Source organism: Varanus komodoensis, unplaced genomic scaffold (assembly GCF_004798865.1).
Source record: "Varanus komodoensis strain SLA01 unplaced genomic scaffold, ASM479886v1 scaffold6_4, whole genome shotgun sequence".
Lineage (NCBI taxonomy): Eukaryota > Metazoa > Chordata > Lepidosauria > Squamata > Varanidae > Varanus > Varanus komodoensis.
The window spans coordinates 7495307-7519001 of NW_025336347.1; the positions used below are offsets into that span (position 1 = coordinate 7495307).

The 23695-nt window shown below is 45.6% G+C and overlaps 1 protein-coding gene and 1 long non-coding RNA gene across 5 annotated transcripts in view; one reads left to right on the top strand and one right to left on the bottom strand.

Annotated features, from left to right (window-relative positions):
• GXYLT2 (glucoside xylosyltransferase 2) overlaps positions 1 to 20611 on the bottom strand; it is a 30112-nt gene extending 9501 nt beyond the window's left edge. Inside the window, exons 1-3 of one of the 4 annotated variants that reach the window (XM_044452030.1) lie at positions 20557 to 20611; positions 6794 to 6986; positions 6421 to 6552 (exon numbers count right to left, since the gene is read on the bottom strand). In XM_044452030.1, the coding sequence (XP_044307965.1) occupies positions 6421 to 6552; positions 6794 to 6934 (273 nt within the window). In that variant the 5' untranslated portion in view covers positions 6935 to 6986; positions 20557 to 20611. Of the gene's footprint in view, positions 1 to 6420; positions 6553 to 6793; positions 7568 to 19327; positions 19346 to 19644; positions 19725 to 20556 lie in introns of those variants that run through there. The other 3 variants (XM_044452029.1, XM_044452031.1, XM_044452028.1) reach the window with 3 other exon arrangements.
• On the top strand, positions 3197 to 7025 carry LOC123034584. The gene is made up of 3 exons (XR_006416797.1): positions 3197 to 3382; positions 6231 to 6367; positions 6811 to 7025. It is a non-coding gene; the product is annotated as an uncharacterized LOC123034584 (long non-coding RNA).
• Positions 20612 to 23695: the final 3084 nt, after the last annotated feature.

Genomic DNA, 23695 nt, shown 5'->3' on the forward strand with positions numbered 1-23695 from the left:
GCACTCTTCCCCTTTGTGAACTAAACACCCAGGGCAGTAAGTCAAATGGATAATTTCTTTCCTTTTCCCTTTGGTGTAGAGGAAGACGCCTTTGCAAAAGTAAGAATTTTTAAAGGAAATTTAGGTTTGGAATAGTTAGTTCTTCTACTTGCATCAAAGTGAACTGGTCTGATGCTTTATTCCTCCTCTCAAAGGCAACAAAGATCTCACTCTTCGTATTAGTCAATGCACTTAACCTTCAGACCCTCTTAGCAGGTTCCAGAAGAACCCAAGTTTCTGTCTGGTTGAAGATCTGCTTGTCCAAGAGAACGGCCAACCCATCTCTCATCACTGACATTTCCCTGGATGTTTTATGGATAATTTCTTGCAACCACATACCTAATGGTGATTTCACTCATTTTTAATCCCTAAGAAATGGCCTCCGCATCCTCAGGGCTCTAGTCAACTGCATGAACTCCCAGATCATAGCAAACCTGCAGCCACCTTCCTTCACCTCCACTTAGGAGCAGACAACTGGCAATTCGCTTGCTCTCTTCCCAAGCTGATCCTGTATATTTGCAGGACCAGCTAATAAAGCCTTTATTTAATTTCTCCTGGCTGTCATCTTCTTGCTTTTCCCCACCCTGACCCACTTATCCCTGTCAGGATTTTTTTAATTATTATTATTATTATTATTATTATTATTATTATTATTAACATTTCTATGCCGCCCCTTGCCGAAGCCTTGGGGCGGCTTACAACACAATAAGATACATTGAAATACAATAGAACATAATAAATTACCACTAAAACCATGATACAGCTTCCCCTGGAGACAACGTTGCAAAAAGAAGCATGGTTTATGGTGCAAGTGCCTGCAGGATCAGAGAAGTTGGTACTTGCAAGGACTGGGGCCTGTGTGACCAAGCAGCACTGCTGGGAGCCTGACAGAGGCTCTCCTGCGGTGCTCAAATTGCCCTAGTAATGCGAGTCTTTGTGGTGACTGAGTTACACTCCTGATTTGGTCTCCAACCATGCCTTGGCTCTGCCTGTTACTGACCCTGGTCTTAATCTGCCTTGCCAAGTATCTGACCTTTGCTTTTGCCTCTGGTTCTGCCCTACTTTGTCAGTATCTGACCTTACCTGTTCCTGGTTCTGCTTTTGCCTATAGCTCAGTTCCTGGTGTAATGTACCACCATCTTTGGTTAAAGATCCTAAGCCGTGCATTCAGGTACATGCACATGAGTGGAATGTGTTGACTAGGACAAGTGTCAGCAAGAACACGAAAACGACACTGGCACTGCCTCATACAGTCCCCCTTTGGCCCATCTAGCCCAGAACCACCAACTCCAACTGGGAGTGGCTCTCCAAAGTCCTGGGCACAAGTCTTCCCAAGCTCTCCATCTAAGGAGGCAACTCTATGTATGTTTAGACAGGAAAATATCCTGCATCGCTCAGCATCCCCCAGGCTGGCATGCTCCTCCCCGCTCTGCATCTGAGTCAGGCCCCTTCCCCAGCCTGTTCACTTTTGAACTGTGGACAAAACTGTGATGTCAGATGGATCTCCGTGGGTAATTTGCTCGTTATCTCAGCATCAATCAATGTATCAAAGAGTCTGTCCATTCTTGTTCCCAGTGTGCCCTCTTGTGGTCAGCCAGTGATATATGTATCCATTTATAATTTCCTAAAAGGCACTTTAATTCAAATGCAGCTGGGTTCCTCTTTCCTGTTTTACTTTCATTCTATTGTTACTTTCATTCTACTGTTACAGAAATGTCTCCCTTTGTTTCTTTCCTATGAATTATTCTCATATTGAATAGTTTCACTGTAGCTCGAGTGGGGAAACTGAGGCTGAAATATCTATTATGAAATAACCTTCACTAGACCTTGGGCGAGTCTCCCATTCTCCCTCCAGGGAGACAAATAAAACACACAATCCATGGATGGTCCAGATCACCTTGGAAGAAGGGCGGGCTTTTTTTAAGGCAATCAGGATTGGAAGGATACAAGGACGACCCTTAAAACCATATACACCTATAAACAGTTCTTAAAAATTGAATTGGATTTAAGTAAGATGGATGATCACCTGTTAAGTATTAAAAAGTCCCACATGGGACATATTCAGCAGAGAAAAATCTTGAATGCCAAATCTGAATTGATAGACTAGCCTTGAGTTTTCAGTGCCTGAATTTCAAATGTAATATAGTAGCTTCCTTGCTTGAGCAATTAGGTGGTCATAATCTTGTCTAAGCTGATGATAAAAAAATCCTCCTGATAAATGAAATAAGCCACAAATTCCTATCTGCTTTACATGAAGTTGGTCTGGATTGCACAATAAGGAATTCATTTACACAATGTATCCTGAAGAAAATACAGACATTTTGCCATGAAAAATTCTCATTTAAGAAATGATGCTTTATTCAATTTCTGGCAAAGGTGGCACTTTGGCCTCAGACATCTGGCTTTCTATTGCACTTCTCCACAGGTTTTTTGCTTTTATTATTCTCTACTGATTCACTCCCTGTCTCTCCAATGCATATGCAGTGGAATTTGCAGAGCTCCTCTGTTGTAATGATGGACTAAGGCTGAGGAGACCCAGGTTCTACTCCCACTCGTCCATGAAGCCCCCTGGGCAATTTTGGGCCAGTCACTGGCTCTTGCTCTAACCTACCTCACAGGGTTACTGGCAGGATAAAACAGAGAGGAGGAAAACCTTCTATTGCTTGTGAGGGAAGAAAAGGCAAGCTATTGATATTAGTAAAATAATAAGTCCAGGATGCTACCAAAGAATTAATGTGTGCCATTTATTCTGACTCCTTGAGCACCAATGTCTGCCCCCCCCCCCCGCACCTGCACAGAACTGAACCAAATCCAGAGGCCAGCAGAACAGCACTGGGTCAACACCACACCTTCCTCGGGATTTAGGGAGAGAAGTGTCAGTGCGGGTGGATTAAGCCAAGCGTTTCCTTGCAACATGCCCGGTTAATGGCAATATGATCAAGCTGAAGCTTGAACTAAGAAGCTCTAAGATCCTGTTATCCTGCTGATAATTCTATAATCCTGTGACAAGAGTTCCTTGCTCCTGATCAAAAGAGGGGCACTTGGGACGTTAATCGAGGTATGATGTTCAGCGGGTGTGACTTCCTTGTGCGGGTGCTGTGTGGATAATAGATAGGCACAGTGCCCGGTCATGAAGCTATTAAAAGCACATGAGCCTGTTTGCACTCGAGGCACTGGAAGCAAAACTGCGATGGAGAGCTGTTTCTCATTTAAAAGACACGCCTGAACTGGATTCACTTTCCTCTTTACGGGCTGCGGGGACGGGCTTCCATCACGCTTCAGCAAGGGAAGATGAGAAGCAGAGCCGTTGCATTAGCTCTGGTGGAAGACTGACTTCATCAAGGTTCCTCCTTTCTTGAACAGTTTCCATTTCATCTTGTCATTATAAGGCTACTATTTCACTAAGTTTACTTTTTCTCTCTGCCCTTCTCATCCCATTTTCCTTTTGTGCCGTGTCTTTCAGATGCCAGCAGGGACTGGCTTATTGATTTTATGAAAGCCACCCTCAGAGACTTTTTTTTGGCTAAGGAGCATGATAAAAATGCTTTAAATAAAAGAAAGCATTGTCACCTGATGAGTTCTATAATAAGAAGTGCACTGCATTGTGTGAAAGTATAAGAAACCAGCACTATGACCGACAGAACACTATCAATATTACTTAATGCATTTGTAATAGTAACTCATCCAATATGATGCGGTTTATTAGGAGTATATTGGGAAGGTGGGGTGGAAGAAAGAAAACTAAGGATGATACTTATGAAATGAGAAGGAACATTACGCTACATTTTAATATTTTTAATGAAGTTTTTCTTGACAAGTCTAGGTATACTGACATGAGCTGAAATGACACTTTGATTCCATCATTCTTTAAGAAAATGTTGCAGAATGTAGCTGCAAAATAACAGAGCTGTAGCACTACTTCCTTATCGCCTTTTTGCCCTGTCCCCTTACAGATGTGTGGGACTACAATTTCCAGCATTCTTGACCATTGCACATGCTGGCTGGGGATGCCAAAGTACACCTGCAAAACATCTGGAGAACATCTGGCTGGGAAAGGCTGTGTCAGAGCTTGGTTTCTCAAGATATGTCCTGGGAGTTTACAATTTATCACAAGTGGTGTGCATAAGAAAGCTCCACCCCCACATTTTGCTCTGAGGAAGTCAGTTAATAATTTTACCATAACATTCCTTACGGTGCAACTTCTGGATGGGTGCATCTTAAGTGAAACTGCCTGAGAAACTTGCTATTTCAAATGGCACATGGGAAGTATCTACAGTGAGGTTCAGAATCCACAAGTCCGTAACAATAGGTGTAACTGCCATTAAATTCAATGAGATCTATTTTTCAGTAGATATGCATAGGACTATGCTGTTAGGTTAAACTTTTGTTAATCGGAGTTGGGCAATGAACAAGTAGTAATAGTAATGCTGGAAAAATGCAGTAAAAAAGCAAAGTTGGGCAGCACAGATCTATTTACTTAACCTTTAGGAAGCAGTAGCCAAAACACTTCATAATTCACAAGATAAAAATGATGCTAATTCACTCTGATCATCTTTGTTCTGCCTTGAAGGTTGCCCATGAGGCTAATGAACTCATAGCAGATTAGCTGCCAGGCTTACAGGATCATGGAGATTAAAGACAGGAAGAAACCAATTCTTAAAACACAAGTTTTCACATGCATGAGTCTAATACACACTTCTTCAACCTAGTGCCCTGGCATTCTGACTGGGAATGATAGGAGTTGTAGTCCAACCATACCTGGAGGACACCAGGTTAGAGAAGTCTGTTCTAATCTATTGTACAGGTTGGTATAACAGCACAGCATTTTGGACCTCCTTGGAAAATCAGACATGGACCTGAGTGCAGCCAACACTGCAGCTCAGAAGTTTGCGCAGAAGTGATTGTCTGATGTTCCTTATCTATGTGCTAAGCCTAAATAATTATAATGCAAATCCTGAAGCATACTAATCAACAGAGTTTGTTGCAGGCTGGAACATCCAAACCTTCCAAATCCAAATTCCAAATAAAGAAGGATATTAAGATAGATATTAAATAGGAAGTTAGCATAAGTCATTTTGGGTTCTTTGCAAGAAGAAAAAACACAGGACACATATGCAATAAATAGAGGAGGAGCCTGTTCTTTTCTGCTGCCATCTCAAAAGGAATAAATCTTTTTCTGAAGCTTGTATTAGCATAGGGAGGAAGCCCCCCATTGATACCTGTGGAAGATCTGCTTGCAGTACAACTATGCCTTCAGAAAGGAGTTTCCTCAGGATAAAATCAAGGGAGGAAAGGGTCGAATGTCCCTTCCACTTATGTGTTGGCCCAAATAATGATTAGCCTCTGCCCCTCATCCCTCCACTAGGGCATTTTTCAAAACCTGCATGTAAAATGCCAAGACGCATTTAACATCACATCTAGTCTGGCTGATTGCATGTGGAAGGAGCAGGCTGGCTGGTCACTCCTATTCCCAAGCCTCTTTACACCAGGTCAGTTCCTTGTCCTACCCATTTGCTGCCCTCATTGGCCACTGGAATGGTCACTCAGCCCATGAAGTTCCTTTACAGTAGGGTCACAGGATGGCATTTATTATTCTACATGGAAACCTGGCAGCCCAGACTTGTGCCACCTGGCCTGAAGAGTCGAGTAAGGAGTACTTTTAAAGCTTATTTAATATATTTCCACCTCACCTTTTAAGGAACAACTGCACAAAGAGTTTACCCCCTCCCACACCAAAAAAAAAAAAAAAAGATGAGAACTGGAACAAAATGTTCTGCCAGTAATATGCCACATGCTAAGTTACTGTTGTTGTCTCTCAATGTATTGGCTACATCAAGTCCAATGTTGGGCTGGGGAAAGTGGAGAGAATCCAACATGGCCCCGCTGTCTCCACTGCAATGTGTCACCAGGGTCAAATGCCAGTACAACTAGAAGCTAGTGTCGCCTAGAGCAACTCTGGAAATGAGGCAAAGTGCCCGCTTCCAGGATGTGACAGGTCAGCAGAGCTCCCTTCCGTAAGCTCTGCTGACCTGTTGCAATCTAGAAATGAGCTTTTCAGCTTGTTTCCCGTTGCTTTAGGAAGGATTAGCTTCCTATTTCTCCAGCAGTGGATCTCACTGGCATGCGGACAGCACTGGATGAGTCCTGATGCCTTTATTTCGCTTTTTAATAATGGTGTGTCTTTTTTTCAGTGCTGCTCAACTTACAAAATAATCACCAATGATGGTTGGTTTTTGGAGGAAGAGAGGTAAAGGAGGAGGATCAGCATGACAGGCCTTTAAAGAGAGGCACTACATCCATTTTTGCAAGAGGTCTCATAATTTCCAAGGTTAATACCAGAATCTGTGTTCACATGCTTTAGGCTTCATTGGGGTGCCTTACCGGAAGAAAGAGACGCTGGGCAGCACATGGCTTGAATAATTTTTTCCATTCCTGAGAATTTCCTACAGAAAAGGAGATTGGGTAGACATGATATTCAAACTTCTTTGTGTAAGAGGGAGGCCATTCTTGTAACTGTAAAGCATAAGGAGGAAAGAGGGATTAGAATCCCCGAGTGGCAGTTTGTGGAAATGCTATTGCTACAAAGTCAAGCAAATTAAAGTCCTTACTCAAACTGAGCTTTATTGAGGACTTACTACTTTATCCAGTCATTAACTTGTGATTGTTAGAGCACTTCTAAGTGCTTCTACAGGCTTATAATCGAAAGATCTCAGGTGGTATGTGCTTTTTAAAAAAAATACTGACAGGGACTCACTTTCCTCTCAAATTCAGGCTTCAGAGAATCCTCAGAGAAGATGTGAAATTTGAGCTTCCTGTGGCTGAAGAGAATTGCTGATTTCAGCATGACGAGGGTTTCTTCCAGCCGGTCGCCACATGCTACCACTGCCAGATGCATCCATTGTGGAGAGGGGAGCTGGGGTGTTGAATGCTTTTGGTCTTTCGGTCTCCTAAAATAGCACACACACAACATCAATTTTAAAAATGCACTTGAGTATTATTTTCTTTTTTTGGAGTCTTGACATTAAACGCGGGGAGGAGCAGTTAGGGAAGAAAGGTGGGCATGTAGAATGGGTGAGAAGAGTTTCTTAGGGTGATTTTCATGAGGTCTCCAAGCCTGCCCAATTTCAGGTGCTAACACCCTTGGTTATCTTTTGTGGACACAATTGTTTCCTTATACTGAGAGGAGGCGCAGAATTAAATTTTAGCTTCATGTTCAAATAGCAAGTAAAGCAGAAGGTTCATAAATACAATTACGGTTGTCAAACTAAAGGCTGGGTCATTTCAGGTGTTACAGGAGGCACGACCAGCCAAAGACACAAATGATTCACACTTCTGGATTGCAGGAATACATTGGCAGACATGCAAATCATGACGATAAACCGAAGGCCTGCATGTTCAGGAGGGTAGTTATCTATCGTGGCATTTCTTGGCACAGGGTTTAGTCGTGCTTCCCTCCCACACATCAGGAACGGACAACTTCTTGTGATTTTGGCCTGCCGCTCCCACCATCCCGTCCCATGAGCCATGCAGTCTAGGGATGAAGGGTGCAGTCAGGTGAAAACATCTGGAGGGCCCCAAGTTGCCCATCCCACTATATAACCTCTATTACCTCTCTGCTAGCTGCCTCCTGCCCCACTTAACTTGTTGCCAGCACGTAACTCGTTGCCAATTTTCTTCAGAAATTCAAAGACATATATACATAGAAATTGCATATGCAAAACAATGTCATTAATCTGAACAAATGCTTCGTAATACATAATGATGGCTCCCTCAGTGCAAGAAAGCAAATGGTCACAGGACTGGGACATTTCACTGCAAAGGAAACATGGCTTTTGCTGCCCTCCACTAACTAAAATAAGTTGCGCAATAGCTGCCGCTCTATATCACAACACAAATCAACGTGTGCCTTAAGGGACGCTGGTTTTCAGTACCAGGCTGGTTCAGCAATGCAATATATTTCATTAATTGCTTAAAAGTCCATAGGCTTTTGTCTTAATTAAAAATCAGTTTCTGTAGTGGATAAAGGATGGCACACCACATTTATGCAAATTGTATTTACTTTGTAGCCAATTAGTCCAACCCCCTGAATTATTAAAGTGTATAATTGGCTGCTTGCATGGATTATGGTCTTTCCACTTTCTTTGTGCTCTACTTTCTGTCTGCTTCTTCTGTGCTTATTCCTAATTGCATCACTAAACCTTGAAAACCAACCACTAAACTCATTGAAAATGAACACTGTGATCTGGGCTCTTGGCCCTGAGTGCCAATGGAGGCATGTGGAAACCCCAGCTGTTTTGCTTATGCTGCAGCTGGAATGTTTCCTGCCACAAGTTACCTGCATGAAGGACACAAATGTTATGCATACTTTTGAGCCATCAAGGTTGGCATCTAGCACAAGATCCCTGGCACCATTCATTTAATCGGTGTTCCCAATTTCTGGGGATGCATGTAGGAAAATTAAGGGCACAATCCTATACTGAAGATAGGCCAGCCGAGGAACAGTAGGATTCAGCGGAAGCCCCACTAACCCAGCATTTGCTGAATGGGAGGAAACCACATGCAGAAGCAGCCGCCTTGCCTGGATGAACGCTTCACCCACATCACGGTAGCAGATGGCAGGATATGCTGCCGCTCCACAGCAATAAGCTTCTGTCAGCTCAAGCACTGAATTCAGTTTTGGGAAAGCTCTTAGGGGCTGCAATCCAGTGGTGGGTGGAGCGGAAGGCAAGAGGAGTAAGGCCAAAAATGCAAGCATATTTGTATTTTAAAACTCGTACTGTCAGTAACTAACCCTTGGGAGTGGCATTCCAAACTTTTCAACTGGGAAAAAATACACGACGGCCGGGAAGCTATGAAACAATTGGTGGCAAGGACATGAACCCTCTGTTTAAAGAACATGCAAGCACAGAGCAGCAGTGCCAGCATAAACGCCCCTCATAAGAGGGCCGCCCCTCAGATGACAGGGCACACGGCCTGCAGCCGCATCTTTCAGGCCCATCCAGCATGCCTGGAGCTCGCAGAGGGAACTCTGGTACCACGGCATCTGTGAAGAGCCAGCTGCAGCCCCAGGGGACCACGAGGGTCAGAGCTGCTGTGACCGGCCTCTGCTGAAGAAATGAGAGAACATGGGCTCCTCACTGTGACCATGCATGAGAAAGAGGAAAGGCTGCATGAAGAAGAGTGAGCTGTAAAGGAGGAAGGGAGCAGAAGTGGGTGAGAGAGAGGCGGAGTGGGATTGCCGTCCCCGAGAAAAAACAGAGGGTGACAGACAGGGAAGAAGGGTGGGAAAGGGCAGCGAAAGGGTGATCTGCAGAGATAAAGAGAGAAGAAAGACAAGCTGTTTTACCCAGTGCTCAATGTTTTACAAAGCTGCCTTTGTCAGCCCTAACAAAGCTGTCTTTCTTGGCACCGGACACGGCTGGTGTCAGGGATGACTGGGCTTGAAGGGGATTCCCTGAAATTCCCCCACAGAGGACTTCATAGGGCAGTGCCTAATTGCTCTCCTCCCCCTCGTTTATTTTTGCATGAGAGCTTCAACTACAGGGTGGTACAGAGAAGAAATGAACAACAACCTTGCTGTAAAGATCTAAAAGCAAAAGTTCTGACCTGTATGAACCAATATATACTAATATATTCTAATATATACTACTATATACAATATAAATTCTCTGACTAAGAATTGCAGTAACTTGAAAGGCACCACCAGGAACTGTGTAACTTCTCCTTTTGCTACTGGAAGGTAATCCCTGCGTAGAGTTACTGCCTTTTAAGAATCAGAAACCAATCCACAGCAGTTGTACCACTGCACAGGATGATACATTCATTGAGATCTGTGCAATCCATACTAATCTGAAATGCAGAAATTACAAAATAAAAGGAGTACAGCTTAAGGTGTGCAACCCATTAATATACCTATAGCTGCAACTCAGTTTTCAGTAAAATATGCTACATATGCAAACAACACATCACTCTTCCGTTATTGTCATGCCTATATCAATAATGGAATGCTGGAGAAACCTGCAACAGATTCAAATGAGTCTGGATGTCTATGAATGCAACCAACGGATTCTGCAGGGGAATAGCTTTTTCCAAGTGAAAAGACTCTTTTTTTCATTAATCTGTTCAGAAAGATTCATCTGTGGGGCAGTATAGAAATGAAGTAATAATAAAAATTATTATTACATTGCATTTATATCCTGTCTGTTTTCCTCTTGTGAGGAACCCAAGGTAGCTTCATGATTCTCTTCCGCTCCATTTTTATCCTCGTAACAAGAACCCCATGAAGTAGGTTAGGCTGGGTGAGCTTCACCCAGTGAGGACCAGAACTCAGATCTCCCAGATCCCCAGTCCAATACTCTCAGCATCCCTTTGGGCTCCCTGGCTCCATCACCACACTGACTCTTATTTGTGCAAGTGTGCAGTAGCGCAAATTAATGCAAGCAGAATTAAAGAACGGTTTACGAAATCAGATTCTGTAAATGACCAGGTTATTGAATGAAAGCCATATAAGAATCTGTGAAAAACAGACGAAACCAATTTAACTAAATCAGAGATGAATTTAACAACTTCTTACTTACAACTGAAATAATATATCCAGCCCACCAAAGCAGATATGTGAAGGCCTGGCCAGAATGCACTGTTTAGCCATTTCCCCCAGGCCCTGCAGGACTATGAACGTTATTTGCAGGTCACACTGAACACACACACACACACACACACAATTGCAAACAACACCTTCGCAGGGAAACAACAGTTGCAGTAGTGATTTTCAGTGGGAAATCAATGTGCAGCAGACAAGGAGGGCGGCGCTTAACTGGGGCTTTGTGGCAGCTTTTAAAAGTGTGGGGCATTCTTTGGCCTGAAAACATACATAGACAGGTTATGCTGCAAAGGGTAACAGAGTCATTGGGCATCTTATTCTGTCTTTCATGTGTTTTGGAGGGCCCAATCGTGATGGGGAAGGGAGTTGAACGTTTTATAGCACCCACATATCATGCTCAGCCAGAAAGACACATAAAGAGATCGATGGTGCCCGTTTCCCAACCCTGAATATTGTTCCCTTTGTTTACCATGTAAAAGTATTATTCAGAAGTGTCATGGAGCCATATAAACTCCTCCGGTTGCCGTACACAGAATCAATTACCTGATCTGTCTAGCCCAGTCTCATGCATTCTGGCTTCAGCACGTCAGCCTCTGCCGCTTGAGCTACTTTATGACCTGAAGATGAGTGCACTGTATCCAAGACCCTCCACATGAGCTCTGTCACTGCATAGCAGCCATCTTCCCCTTCCAATCTGTGCTGAGCAACTTCCTCAGAGAAATAGTCTTTTCCTTGGAGAACAGTTATCGTTCAAATGTGCAGGGTTTGGAAGGAAACTTTATGAGCAGCCTTTTATTGCTTTGCTTTTCACCTAATAACTTGCCGTCTGACAGTTGTCAAATGAGGAGTGAAGCAATAGAGGGCACAGACCCATGCAAGTTTGGACTAAAAAATGGCCTTTAACATTCGCTGAAAACCAAGGGGGCAAATTCCTACCTCAAATTGCTCCACCCACCTTTTCAAAAAGGAAAACCCATTTGACAAGCACCAGACTTCAGCTGTCGAGCTGAAGTCCCTTTAAAAATGGAGTTTTGAAGGGGTATTGGGTGAGCATACTTCTCAAGATGTCCTAAGCCAATTGCCCCCGTCCTACTTAAACTCACCTTTTGGAAAGGAGAACAAAGTTTGACTTAGACATGTTTTCCCTTTTTAAAAGTTGGGGGGATATTTTGACTTTGCTAGAGCCCCCAGAGGCTCTGGGCAAAAGGCAAACAGGCTCTACCATGGGGGATACTAGGGGAGAAAGCAAGAAGAGGCTTTTGCGAGACACCCATTGGGAGCAAGTGGGAATGGACTTCCCACCATGACTGGGACAATGTGCTGCTCCTTCCCTGAGCCCACCGCTCTGGAGACTGTCCCAGTTGTTCCACTGTGCTTCAGTGAGTGAACACTGTTGAACACGAGGGACTATCAGAGAGAGAGGAAGTGCCCGTTTGTGGCCAGCTTTTGCCATCCTGGAAAGAAAAATATAGGATCAGCTGCAGCAAGAGGAGATCAGTGTACGATCATGGCTGTCAAGGAGAGGGGAGTTGGGAGGAATGAGGGGAAAGGATGGGGTGTAAATAAATAAATAAATAAATAAATAAAACCCGTAATCTTTTCCTCCCATGATCGTTTGGTAATGTGAATCCCCAGTCTGCAACTAGCTGTGCATGCTGTTGCTGAGGCGGAGGGAGGGTGTGGGGGAGGCCAGCGCAGACCGTTTGGCCCTTCAGAATAAGCAGGGTTGGGAGCAGGTCGCTCATCTCCTTTGGAATGCTAGATGATAAAACTCTCAAAGTATAGCCTTGGAGCATAAGCCAAGCAAAATTGCATAAGCAAGGCTATTCTGTTGCTTTCTTCAGCTATTTTTATTAAATTCCATAAACAGTCTATGCAGTTGTACGTAGAGGTGGAGTGCAGCTTGTGTGGAGTAGACAGGGGCCATAAAATGTGTGTACATCTGCTGGCAGGGATGACTCTTAATGGGGAAGGGTTAGCTACAGACGTGAGACTCTGAAGAGCTTTTTTTATGATGCACTATCTTCTAAGAAGCACGAATTGGATACTAGCCTAAGCAACATGCAGCTCGAAGTATGTCAAACAAATGCTGCAAGAAGGCCTGAAGAAGTATTTGCTGCAAATGGCGCTTCATGCGTGCCACCCAGTATTCAATAGGAAGGCTAGACCAGCTATTCCAGCCCCTCAAGGAAGCTCACTGCTGCCAGCATCTCCACTGGACTGTTTTATCTCATATGTACTCGGTGGCAACAGACCAAGCATGATGCAACCATTTGGCTTGCGAGGAGAATCAGATAAACCTCATTTCATCCCTAGCCACAGCTTGATTCCTATCAATCTTGAGCCATTCCAGATCCAGACAAAACAGTGCTTATCTGCCAAAGCAGCCCTAGAAATCTTACAGCCCAGTGTTATCCGTGTTTAGTCATGTGTCATGATGTTCACCCTGTTAAACTTAAGCAAATGCTAGGCTGTAACCCTGAGCATACACACAGCACAGCCTTAGATATGTTTACTGAGAAGCAAAATTTATTGTTCTGAGTGGAGTTTATTCCCAGGTTGCCACGACACACCTACAAACAGTCTGCTAGTGGCAGCTCCCTTGGAAAGAGTTCCACACAGGGATGGTCCTGGAGGCTACCAGCTGTATTCTTTAAGGACCTGAAACTGCCCCTTCCTACAGGACACTGATCAAAGTACAGAAAAACTATGTTCAACCAGGGTGGGCAAGGGTCTAAAGCAGAGTGGGCAAATTGGTACCCTCCAGAAGTTTTGGGCTATAGTCCCCATCATCCACAACAGCTGGCCATGCTGGCTGAGTTTTATGGGCACTGTAGTCCAAAGCATCTGAAGGGGATCAAGTGGCCTAAATCTGGGCTTAACAGCTCTAAGAATTGTGTCCTCTTCTTTAGCCTTTAACAGTTAAAAACATCCACACAATGGTGAACTCTGGATATCCCTCAACATCGTTATGCAACAAAAGTTAGAGCAGATGTGAACAATTTTACAGGCAAACATACCACAGCAGGCCACTAAGTAGACACTCACTCCAGCAGAAGACCAAAGTCTCACCGGGCTTTGAACTATCTGGAAAAGTTCATCCGGACAATGCTGAGCTGGGATAATGGGTAGAGAAGCCAAACACTGCTTTATTCCACAGTCGATGTTCAGTTAATTCCTCTTCACTGTCATCCTTTGCTTCATTGACCACAGTCAGCAGAAGAGGCTGTCTAGGACCCATCATATCAATCAATCTCAATTCCAGAGATCAATCAAGAAATCAACAGGATCCTTAAAGCTCTGACTGGTATATCCCCAGGGGCAGTTTGGAAATGAAATGGCCTCTTCTGCAGTTGGCAGACCAAACAAATCAGCGACACTAGTTTGCAGGGCACAGAACTAATTAAAATCCAAAATACAGCCAGCACTCATTCTGTATATGACAAAGGGATAACATTAATCCTTTCTGCTTCAAGACTAGCCCTCTCCTAATCTGAACAGAGCACCATCCCCTGTATGACCTGCTATATCCATGAGTTCCAGGATGAGTTCTAAAAGTTCTGAGACACTATATCAAGAGGAGTATCAACATGAATTCTGAACCTCGCCAGAACTAATAGCCAGGATATCTCAGCACCAGATCTCAGGTCACCTCTGCTAGTTCAGGAAGTCCACTAAGCGATGGGAGTGGGCAGCATTTCGTTCACTTAAGTGTTTGTGTTGCGTTAGAAATATTTTTGCACCTCCACAGTGTTGCGTATCTTGTGCATGAAAAGTGGCAACAATGCTGATTAAATCAACTTAAATTTGGGGCACAATAAAATGAAGAAAAGGCAAAGGGTGGTGAGTTCATACTTCAGCTAGACACTGTAAATACTTGAGGATGCATGTCTTCTCGCTGGCATTATTCACTTTTTTATCAGTGGAGAACTTTGGGCAGACTGAACTACTCTTCCATATAGATTTGGGCAAAAAACTATCAATGCATAGGAAGATGGATAGCTGGAAATTCTGTATCTCTGCTTCTTTATTCTGACACATTCTCCAGTGATGAACAGCAGCTGCCAACCCAGACTTTGTAAGGTGTAAGCTTTGGTAATAAATAAAACCCAGATAAAATAAAACTGCAGAACATCAGAGAATTTGTATTCATTTAAATGGGAGACTTGCAGAGCAATCCAATATTTCAATAAATATGTCAGGGTGAGATACGCCACCACTGCACATGTGTGAAGTCAGCGCTAAGCTGTACTTGGCCAGCTTGAAATGGAAGGAGAAAATGCACTGCTGTAAAGGAGAAGTAGCAGCCACACCCACAGTTCACAGAAACGCTTCCGGTTTCCACCAACGATTGCCTGTGCTGCACAGACGACATGGCGCAGTTGTGCAGATTTTGCAAGGAAGATGTGGAGGCGATGTACGATGTCACTAAGAGGCCCCCATGTCAGCTGGACACGGAAGGCGCCCATCCACTTGTGCTAATACCATTGCATTCTCCCATTGCACCCACAACACGCAACCTGCAAGACACAACGGCACCACAGCAGTCCCCATTGTGAGCAACATAAGCAAGAGGACATGGGCAACAGGATCCGTGGACAGCTCTGCACTCAGAACTTCCATTCCCCTCACACCACACCCCGCACACAAGGCCTGTCTTTGATCACACAAAGGACATGCAGGGGAGCATGTAGAACACAATCTCGAGACACCTGTCTTGGAAGGAGGCCTGCAGAGAATGCCTGTGGCCTTCCTGGGGGGCAAGGGCTCAAGATCCACCAAGAGGGAAAGAGAATATTTGGCCATGCAGGGAAGGAGGAGGGTTAGTGGGTTGGGTAACAAGGGAAGCCAGACCTGCCAAGGCAGCTTCTGATGGGTCACTCCACTGGACACAGGCTTGGGAATCTGAAAGTCTGTGTTCAGTCCCTACCAAGAGGAATAGAAACCCTTTCACTTATGCACACCTGGCCAACAACGGCTGTTGAGGCAATTATTGTAAGCCACCTAGGAAGGCCTTGGCAGTTAAGGCAGCCCACAAACATGAGGGTGCTTCTTGGACCCGAATCCACTCTGCAAACAGCATGGTCTTGCACTGCCCACTCAAGTACCACAACAGACAAGACATATATATCGCACGGGTATATGATCCAGTCATATATGCCAAGAACCCATGTGCTGCATTTGGAATGGTAGCATCAATGGTAGAATGGCCCTGGTAGCATCAAGTTTCCTTCCGGACCCCTTCAGAGTCCCATCTAGAGGAAGTCAAATGGTCCTATACATGTACACACCATGCCCTAGCAATGTGGCAGAGTCCCAGACCTGACCAAGCAGCTTCTGGAATGGTGGAGAGCCAGAAAGGGAAAGACATGTGTGGCACAGCGGTCACCTAGGCAAGGCTCCCGTGCACTGAGCAAGGCCTGACAGACAGCAGGGCAGCAGGCAGTTCCCCTTGCATCTCTTGGGTTAGGAATGCCATTGCCCGCTCTGTAACCACCTGTCACGGAGATAAGAAGTGGGCTGGAGCCATTGGCCATTGCAGCTGGTGGTGATGGGAGTTGAAGTCCTGAACCTCTAGAGGGCTTCAGAGGAAGGCTGCCATCACCCCTTCAGCCAGCATGACTGAAGAACAGGATTGCATCCTATCTTCACCTTTCCAGGGAAGTTTTCTTATGCTAGCTCTGCATTCAGTCTGCACTAACTGTCTAACTGTCCATGATAATTTAAGAGATATGCTCTGAAGAAAAATGACTTCAGGAGGTACAGTTGCTAATGGAGAATAATCCTGTCTTAATATACCAATTTGAATTCAGTTCATGATCCATGCCTAGCCACAGTAAACATCCCTTGCTCTCAATCAGATACAATGCTGGTAACGAAACCAGCCGCTTTAATAAGGCAAAGAATACAATCTTGGAGAATGGGTCAGTCTTTCATTCAGAACATTTCTGTGAAATCATGAATCAAAGGCACACAGAATTTACTTGATAGATGAGGTCACACTGAGCTAGAAAGGGGATGGGAGAGCTGTTTTCCAATCCAGAGAAAGCACATAGCAATTATCTATACTTCCTTGAATTAAAAGCCTATTATTTTCTAGCATTTCAGCTTCACTGCCGTTTTTTTAAAGTAGCATAACAGGCATAAATTGCAGTATGTTTTTCTAATTGCAATTATATTAAAACACTCTAATTAGTGTCTAAATTAAAGGTATGTTGACTGTTCAGTTAATTGTTCAGCTTCATATTATTCTACTAACATCATGCAGCCACACACCTGTCATGATATTCTGTTTTCATCTTGATACACTAGTGTGCTCGACAAGTGGTAGGCAGCGAAGTTGTTGTTGTTGTGCTGCCAAGTCATTTCCAGCGTATGGAGACCCTCTGAATGACTGCCCCCCAGAGTGCCCCAACCCTGACAGTCCTGCTCAGCTCTTGTAAAATCAAGCCTGTGGCTTCTTTTATTACATCTACCCATTTTCTGTTTCATCTTCCTTTTCTTCCTCTGCCTTCAACTTTTTCTGGCAGTCTTGTCTTCTCATGATCTGCCCAAAGTATGACAGTTTCAGTTTTCATTGTTTTGCTTCCAGGGCAAGTTCAAGTGTGATTTGATCTCGGACCCATTAGTTTGCCTTTCTGTTGGTCCAGGGTTAAGGCTGGGGTTAGGATTCTGTCGCAAAGCTCTCCTCCAGGACCATGCGGACAAATTGTCATAGTTATCCTATCAGCTTCATTCACCATCCAGCTCACACACCCATATATAGTGCTTGGGAACACAACAGTGTTGATTTTGGCTTTGGTTTCCACTGAAATATCCTTACATTTGACTATCTTTTCTAATTCATTGCTGCCCCTTCAATTCTTTACCATTGTATACTTTCCTGGCTACAGTCTATCTTTGAACTGATGATTGAATTAAGATATGCAAAATCTTTCAAAATTTCACTAATTTAGCTTTTATATTGACAGAGGTATTCTCAATTACCACCATAATTTAATTGGTAGCAGTGGTTAGGCCACTCTTCCTCCAAAAGCCACCTACCAGCTGTGTTGGACTACAATACCCATGACACTCAGCAGTGATGGGAGCTGTGGTCTTACCAAGATTGGGGAAGGCTGGTTTAGAAAAAAAACAAATTCAATCACTGTTTTCCAAGGCTGATTTCTCTTTTGCTGAGATGACATTCCTCTCACATTTTTTACCTGTGTGTAAAAATGGCCCCCTCAAAGTGTGTTTTCTTTAAGGGGTCAAAAAGCATCTGCAGTGGATGTGAATTTGATATCCATGGGGAGCAGGCCCTCTTCCACTAAAACCAGTATCCTGATTGAAATTCTCCTTCATTACCAGTGTTTCTTGCCAGAAAAATTAAAGAGCCAGGGGATGCCAGGGGATGCCAGGGGATGCCAGACACAGAACTTCTGTGCCTCTACACATTTGGACCTCAAGAGTACAGAAATGGGGATGTTGCACTGTTACTCCAAAACATTTACACTATTGCAGATATCACTATTCTGCTTCGGTTTAATGCAATTTTATTGTAAAGTCTGTTTTTAACTGACCAGTTGAAAAAAACAAAGTCAAGAGTGTTTTGCATCTAATATTAACATTGCTTTCAAAAGGCAATCAATCAAGGAGAATATTCTTTTTAACTAGTTTAAAATTATGTTTCAAGCTTATTTTAAAAGAGCTATCAATCCATTCACTAGGCCAAAGGATGAGAAAAGAGATGTAAGTGCATCTGGAAATCCATAACATTACAGGAGACATACTGAACTGAGAAATCTCATTATTCTTTCCTCCAACAATACAGTCCCAGAAATTTTTCTGCCCTGGACATTTTCTCTGCAGCAGTGAACAGACCTAAGGTGAGCCCCACTTGGACCCAAAAGCTGATTCACACAGGACATTCAAAACCGTGGGTTCTGGAAGTTGTGAAACTAAATTCCCAGTGCTCATTTGAGGCAAATACATTGGTCAGGAATTGGGGCATAGAACCCAAATAAGGTACCAGGGTACTTTATTTATCATCAACTTCATGTAGTAAAACCAACAACAAGATAATCTGAGCAGGCAGGGGCCCAAAGTTTTCATTAAATGAATTAAACAGAGGATGACACCAATGCTCGTTCAAAAAAACCTTCTGGAAATGATCTATGTGTTTTGTATTATACATCAAGTCATCACACGATGTATGTTACCCACATCAATAAATAGGCGTCAGCCTGCAAGATATACTGTGATCCAGTGAATCTCTCAATGTGATTACTTCACAGTTTGCATTCAGGTATGACCCCACGGGGCAAGGCACCTGGCCTATGCCATTTCAGACTGGCATTCTGATGTCCTCTTCAGATTATACATAAGCTGAGCAAGCTAAAAGACTGTGCTCCCATCTTTCTCCAAAAAGTGCACATGTTACTCAGAACAAGGGCAAGAGGTACGCAGTCATGCTCAGCTATCTCAGCTCGAGGGGGCAGCAGCCTTAAAATACTAACACAATCAGCTGGCATTATAGACTATGAACCATAAAGCACAGGCGAAAAGGGCCTATTCTCCGCTGCCAGGCCAGTCGCTGGACCCTTCAAGCATACCCTCGTATGTGTGTCTTTTGACGCATCCCTTTCATATATTGTTACGTTCACGGTATAGTGGGCTGCGTGCTCGTCCGTACCCGGTAAAGATTACCTCAAGGCTTTGACCCCCAACCTTCTTCAAAGTAATTCCAGTAAACTTCATGGAATTCTCATATATATCCAGACAGGGAGCTGGGACTACTATGAGGGAAAACACGTTAAGTCGGAAATGTGGTTAAATCAGCAAGAAGCTCCATTTCCTTCCAAGTCAAAGGGTCCAGGCTCAGGATGCAAGCGGACCCCCACGCTTTGCAAAGCCCGGAACCCACCCTCCTCATTGAAAACCCTACAGCGCTCATCCGCGATCGGCATTCAAAAGGCAACGCAAAGCAGAGAACGACAGCACGTACGAGAGAGAGGAGGCTTTACCTAAGGTTTGCAAACTTCGCTTTCGCCGCGCTCCGTTTGCCTGTCTTTTTGTGGAGACGTGGCTGCGGCGGCGGCGGCGGCGGCTGCTGCCGCTGCCGCCGCCGCCTCTTGGAAACCTGAGCTGCCTCTTCCTCCGCTGGCTCCGCAGCCGGGATGGGTCGGAAATGTGCCTGGGCCACCACCAGGTCCCCCCCGGGCGCTACGGAGAGACTTTCCCGGACAGCAGCTTTCAGAGGCGCCTCGCCGCCGCCGCCCACGAAGAGGTAAAGCAAGAGCAGCGTCCCCAGGCAGAGCGCAAGGGACACCACTTTGCAGTAGAGTTTCATTGTGCGCGGGGCGGCGGCAGCCTCAGCCCCGGGGAGACGCCGCCTCACCGCCACTCATCGCCGCCGCCGCCGCCACCGCCGCCATCCTCCCGCTCGCCCGCCCGCAAGCAAATTGGATCCAGGCTTGACATTTCAAAGCCGCTCGTTCGCCGCCCCAGGCATTGTGCGCGAGGAGCGAGCTGGCGGCGCGCGAGCGCGGCGGCCAGCACTGGGAGGAGGAGCGAGGGTGCCCCTACCGTAAAGTCCCGAATAGCACCTCGCCCACTCCTCGCAAAGAAACCTCCTTTTGGAGAGGCGCGCGCGCAGCCCTCCAAAGCCGCCGCGGACGAAAATACCCGGGCGATCAGGCGCCCCAAGAGAGAAACAGCGCAAGTTGCCTCACGGATCCAGGTAGCCCAGTCCGGGCAAGGTGGGCCACAGGCACTGGGTTCCTCGCCTTAGCTGGAGAAGCACGGGGACTGAACCCGGACTTCCAGCTTCTGTACCCACGGAGCTGCGGCCCCTCTTATTTAGGACGCTGCCTGCCAGCCCAGTCTAGCACTGGCGATCTAGGAGTGTTTTTCGGCATAGCATTTCCCAGACGTACCTGGAGATGGCAGGGACGAAACCGGGGTGTGCCAAGTATCTGGCCTACCACTGAGCTATAATCTAGAAATCAAGCAAGGAGAGAAAGGGAGAGAGACGTACTCTGCTGCCTGCGAGCAACGATAAGACGGGGCCGCAGAAGCGACCTGGAGGAGCAGCAGGATCTAGTGAAGAGGCAATGCTCTCCCCAGCAGCTGAGGGCAACAGACAAGCTGAGGGCTGGTCCGTGGCCCAACAGAGAGGAGCCCTGAGCTCAGGGGCAGCTGCCCTCACCCTACCCAGGATCCTCAGCCTGAGGTGGCTGCGTCGCTTGGACCTAGAGGAGGGCCATCCTTGGCACTGAGTGCCCCTGCTTCAGCCTCCCGCCTCTGTTTACATGCTGTTGAGCGAATGCTTCACCAGGCACAGATGGTGGGGAACGTTCGCTTACTGGGGCCAGAGAGCCAGGGCAGCCTGTAGCCGCAGTGGCAGATGGGACAAAAAATGACGCCAAGTTGTAGATCCCGCTGGGATCTACAGTAAGTGGTTTTGGCAGTTAGTCAAGTTCCAAGCATGGGCCTCTGCTATGGCCCAAAGATCCAGGGACCCAGCCCAGGCTGTGACCTCATAGCTATGAAGAGTGATGGGTCTGAGGAGGCTACATGACACAGCATGCTTGAAGAAATGGATGGAAACCCATTTCCCTCTGTTTGCACATCTTTTGATCTGCTGCACCCTATCAGAAACATTTCAGCTTTTGGGAATAGGAAAAATACAACATTTGGGGAAATGGGGGTGCAGCCTGGGAAAAGGGGCATGGCCAACTGAGGAATCACAGAGGCCGGATTTGGTCCCATGCATGAGATTCTTCATCCTGCTTTATTAGAACTAATTAAAAAGTTAGAACACGAGCGACCAGCTTTATGGAGCTCTTTGCCAGCCTTGATGGCACACTCAGCAAAAAGTTCCCAAATATGTTGTGGTCCAGGACTCCAAACCTCCATTTTCAAAGGATGAGGCTCCTGAGGTGCCTGGTCAAGGAGAGGGCTCACCTACAGAAGGAAGGAAGGACAGACGGAAGAAAGGAAGGAAGGAAGGAAGGAAGGCACTGCATATTTTATAAGTAAGCAAATTAATAGTCTCCCCTGGAAAAAAGCAGCTTTTGTGTCCGGTGTTCCAATGCAGGGGCATAAATGGCAGAAAAGATTATGACATGGTCCATCCCAATCTGAGATAAGAGAGGAGACAAAGCAAGAACCGAAGCTTCAGCCGGATGTGGTGGTTGGCGGTGGGTCCCCGGCGGAGGCACGGGCTTCAGCAGGTGACTTTGCACTGACCCTGGGTAGTTTTTCATTTCCTGATGAAGGTGATGGATTGCACTGGATGTGGACTAACATGTAAATAACTTGTGGGATCTTATGACAGCTCAGAAGGGGTGTCCTTGAAAGCAGATGGGGCAGAATCTTGGAGGGCAGCCACTTTGTTCTATGCAGAATTAGGCAGAGGAAGCCATTGAGGCTGCTGGGCTCACAGACCTGTCTGCTCTGTATAGGACCAGGATACATGCCAATAAATGGCTTTAGCAGTTAAATAAAATGTTCAGAGGAAGCGTATCTCTAAATATGAGGTGACGGGGGAAATCCACGAGAATAGGTGTCACTGTCACACCTTTCTGTGGTTGTTCCCTTTGACAGAGGAAGAGCTGATGCTGGGAGGTAGTAACTTACCTGAGGGTCACAGCCTTGTATCCCACCAAGAACACCAGCATTAACTTGCTGGACCACAGCGCCATGTCTAACATTCCTCAACCTTGTGCCATCCAGCTTTTTTCAATTTCGACTCCCATCAGCCCCAGCCAGCATGGCCAGTGGTTTGAAATTCTGGGAGCTGTGACCCAAAGATCAAGGGGGCACCATGTTGGGGAAACTGATCTCATCCAGCACTCTATGGTTACAGTAAATGGTTTGTTTAATTTTTGGGGGTACACAACAGGTAATGTAGCCTCAACCTTTGAAAAAATAGCAATGGTTGCAAACATAGGCTCTTGTTTCTTTCATAAAGCACCCACTCAACATATGATTCTTGCAAACATCTGGAACATTTGGACTCCATACAAAATGAAGGCCTTTTTTGGCATTCACCAAAATTACAACTTAAACAGTTGTGCATCATTGGATCAAAAGGCTGTGTCCAGCCTAATCTAGTGTCCTCTCTCATGTCAGGGGAATCAGCATATCTGGACTCTGTCCAGTGACTCTTTGCATTAATCAAAGCAGAATATACAAGTTGCTGGTTTCCTAAACCCTCGTGCATTGGCTGTTTATTCTCCCTGGAAGAAATGCAAGAGGAGAAAACAGAAAACTGAGTTGTCAGTAGAGTTTCAACTAACCAGGAAAAGCAAAACAAAAAAAATCCCCTACACTCAATCTTTCCAATTTGGACACATCTGGACTTGTGTTTCTGGAAAGGAGAAAATAAAACTGTTTTCGCCACCCTCATTTTTTCCTATTTAAGTAAAGTATACCTATATTATAAAAAGACATTTCAGTTGTTCATGTATGCCAGGCCAGTCTGAGCCCCATGGAATCAGTTTTGCACATGGACAGTAGTAAATGTAAAATGGTTGCTATGCAATGAAAGAGTGGAGGCAGTGAGCAGGGGTGCCATGAGCCAGAAGCAGCAAGAAGAGCCTGTGACATGTACCAGCTGTTTCTCATGCCCATTTGTGGTTAATACTGCTGGAGGAGTAGGATAAGATATGGGCAGGGCAGGGCAGGGCAGGACGCTCAGACAGGCCTCTTTCCCCTGGAAAAGAGACCCTGGCCAAGCCCGTTTTTCGTGCTGCCTGCTGCACAACCCAGCTTGTCACCAGCTGCAGCACAACACCCAGTGCGAGAGGCAGGGGCACGGAGCAGTGCACAGGCTCACACGAGAGGTGATGTGTTGTGCCACTGTGTGAGGCGGACAGCTTGATGATCCAGCCAGGTGGCACAAGAGGTGGGAGACCTGGCCAGGGTGTGGGTGAGGCGGGCGGTCCAACCAGGTGGCACTTGTGGGGCTTCCTGGGATTCTAAAGGAAGACCAGGGGCAGGGAGGAGATACCTCGCCTTCCTCAGGGTGGAGCGTGTGTTGGATGCAGGGGGAATAACAGTTACAGTACT